This window comes from Micropterus dolomieu, unplaced genomic scaffold, assembly GCF_021292245.1.
Source record: "Micropterus dolomieu isolate WLL.071019.BEF.003 ecotype Adirondacks unplaced genomic scaffold, ASM2129224v1 contig_14611, whole genome shotgun sequence".
NCBI classification, from domain to species: Eukaryota; Metazoa; Chordata; class Actinopteri; order Centrarchiformes; family Centrarchidae; genus Micropterus; species Micropterus dolomieu.
This window is the reverse complement of record NW_025743597.1, coordinates 709-3,725: the sequence shown is the minus strand read 5'-3', so window position 1 is coordinate 3,725 and position 3,017 is coordinate 709. Positions and strand designations below refer to the sequence as shown.

General features: G+C 42.8%; 1 protein-coding gene across 5 annotated transcripts in view; it reads left to right on the top strand.

Annotated features, from left to right (window-relative positions):
- The first annotated feature begins 95 nt into the window (after nucleotides 1-95).
- LOC123966944 (zinc finger protein 678-like) overlaps nucleotides 96-3,017 on the top strand; it is a 3,365-nt gene continuing 443 nt past the window's right edge. Inside the window, exons 1-3 of one of the 5 annotated variants that reach the window (XM_046043020.1) lie at nucleotides 143-280; nucleotides 947-1,216; nucleotides 1,503-2,536. In XM_046043020.1, coding sequence (XP_045898976.1) covers nucleotides 1,677-2,536 — 860 coding nt within the window. In that variant the 5' untranslated portion in view covers nucleotides 143-280; nucleotides 947-1,216; nucleotides 1,503-1,676. Of the gene's footprint in view, nucleotides 281-946; nucleotides 2,798-3,017 lie in introns of those variants that run through there. The other 4 variants (XM_046043021.1, XM_046043017.1, XM_046043018.1 and 1 more) reach the window with 4 other exon arrangements.

The following is a 3,017-nucleotide window of genomic DNA, read 5'->3' as shown; positions in this document are numbered from 1 at the left end:
TGTAAGATATAGCAGGACTGCACTCATCTGTAAAAACACTATTTCTGCACTCCTGGTTAGATGCAAACTGCATTTCAGTAGCTCTGTACCTCTAAAGATCCGCCCCCCTTCAAACAGCTGGTACTCCCATCACTACAGAGTCTGCACGAGCGGCGCATGCTCCTGGGTCCAGTCTGATAGAGACGAGATGGCGGCAGCGGCGTCTAAGAGGATGAGCGTCCGACAGAGAGTTCCTGCTAAGAGCGACCGGGACCGGACCAGCCAGGAAGTCAGCACCGGGGTGAGTACCTGGCTCTGGGACCAGTGTGACAGTTTAATTGGTTGCCACATGAACTGGGGATGTTACTGCAGAAGTTGATGCGGTCGCTCTGATTTGTGCCCTGGTGGTTTTTAATCTGTGTGTGTGCTGACATCCAGCCTGTACGGGCAACAGGATGAGGGATTTGTTGAGTCCAGATCGCCGTTGAGTCAGGACGCTGAAGTTAGCTTCCAGTTCTGCACTTAAGGGAAAGTTAACTTACTGCTGAGCTTTTGCTCCTCTTGTTGTGAAAGCTGTCAGACATTTTAAGTTTTAACTCTGTCTGAAAATCCAAAAAAGAAACTTCCCCATCGTAGGACTACTACGAAAAGATGTGAGTCCGGCTGGACCTGCTGGGACTTTGTAAACAAATCTGAGGCGCTAAATCTGTACTGTCAGTGTGTTTTCTATAGAGAGCAAAACATAGTGAGGGCTACATGGAAAGGAGGGCAGAAGAAGGAAGGAAAGATACAGAAAGACAGAGAGAAGCAAACTGAGACAAACATTTGGAAGGTTTAGTAGTTAAAGGACTGCAGCCCCAAGTTGTAGCAGTATCTTGGAGCTGAATTTTTCTCTTTAGTGTTTATTCAGAATATTTAATAATTCACAGACTCAGCTTTAAGATTTCTTTATTTGACTGTTCTGCAGAATGAAGTGATGCAGTCCTGAAAATCAAGCTCTTCACAGTCCTCCCAAAGCACACTCTGTACTGCCCTCCCTTTCCAGGACGTCCTCTCCATATTTGGTCCAGTCCAGTCAGTATCTCTGAACCTACAATGAATCACTCTGAGAACTTGGCCGGAAAAGTAGTTTAGTGCACATTCCAACGAGATCGCTTCATCCTGTTCCTCACATGTTGGCCAGAGTCCAAGGAAACCCAACCTAACAGAAAAACATCTGGTTTCTAGTTTTTCAGAAGTCAGTACGTGTGTGTGTGTGTGTGTGTGTTTGCTTTAACGCTAAATCAAAGTACCTCTTATCTGCATGAAAATATGACAACAAAAGTACAAACACACATATTCTACAGCTGTAATCATATCTTAACTAAACCTTATCTCTAAATATGAATTCTGCCTTCTGAACCTTGTGGGTTCACTTTCTCTGTCTGTGTCACACAGAGAGACTGACCTGGATTTATCCTCCATACTTGCTGCACCATTACATCTCACTCACCGTCTTTCTCTCTGTATGTCTGTTATTATAGAAACAGAGAGGAAGAGATGGACTTAAACAACACCACTGTGACAAATCCTTCAGAACATCTGGACAGTCAAAGAATCATCGGAGAGTTCACACTGGAGAGAAACCGTACAGCTGTGACCAGTGTGGGAAGGTTTTCTCTACTTTAAGTAATCTAAAAAGTCACAAATATGTTCACATGGGGGAGAAACCGTACAGCTGTGACCAGTGTGGGAAGGTTTTCTCTACTTTAAGTAATCTAAAAAGTCACAAATATGTTCACATGGGGGAGAAACCGTACAGCTGTGACCAGTGTGGGAAGGTTTTCTCTACTTTAAGTAATCTAAAAAGTCACAAATATGTTCACATGGGGGAGAAACCGTACAGCTGTGACCAGTGTGGGAAGGTTTTCTCTACTTTAAGTAATCTAAAAAGTCACAAATATGTTCACATGGGGGAGAAACCGTACAGCTGTGACCAGTGTGGGAAGGTTTTCTCTACTTTAAGTAATCTAAAAAGTCACAAATATGTTCACATGGGGGAGAAACCGTACAGCTGTGACCAGTGTGGGAAGGTTTTCTCTACTTTAAGTAATCTAAAAAGTCACAAATATGTTCACATGGGGGAGAAACCGTACAGCTGTGACCAGTGTGGGAAGGTTTTCTCTACTTTAAGTAATCTAAAAAGTCACAAATATGTTCACATGGGGGAGAAACCGTACAGCTGTGACCAGTGTGGGAAGGTTTTCTCTACTTTAAGTAATCTAAAAAGTCACAAATATGTTCACATGGGGGAGAAACCGTACAGCTGTGACCAGTGTGGGAAGGTTTTCTCTACTTTAAGTAATCTAAAAAGTCACAAATATGTTCACATGGGGGAGAAACCGTACAGCTGTGACCAGTGTGGGAAGGTTTTCTCTACTTTAAGTAATCTAAAAAGTCACAAATATGTTCACATGGGGGAGAAACCGTACAGCTGTGACCAGTGTGGGAAGGTTTTCTCTACTTTAAGTAATCTAAAAAGTCACAAATATGTTCACATGGGGGAGAAACCATACTGGTGTGAGCAGTGTGGGAAAACATTTACTCACAGTAAAACCCTGAAACGGCACCAATGCGGTCACGCTGCATCGCTGTAAACATTTTTCAGAGCCAAGCTAGCTCTTGCCTGCTGCCTCCTCCTCATGCTGTGTTATATTGTGAGCTTCTCTTTAAACTGAGAGATAGACAACAGTAACTTTATATTCTGAGCAGCATGTGCGTTAATGTGTTAACTGTTTCTACTGATGTTATTATGAATTCGTAAACAAGTGTCAATGAACTGAATTTTTGTACATTTTTAATACACTTCAGATCTCAAACCTGTAAAATAATATTTAAAACTCGCCGTTCAGCTGCTGGCACTATTCCACTAGCACTGCGAGGAAGAAGTGCTTCCTTACCGTCCATTAATCTGCCAAGTGCTCATAATATCACTTGGTAAATAAAATGTAGGGACTTTAGGAGCCGTCAGCCCTTCCTCTCTGATCTCTCTGGGACGT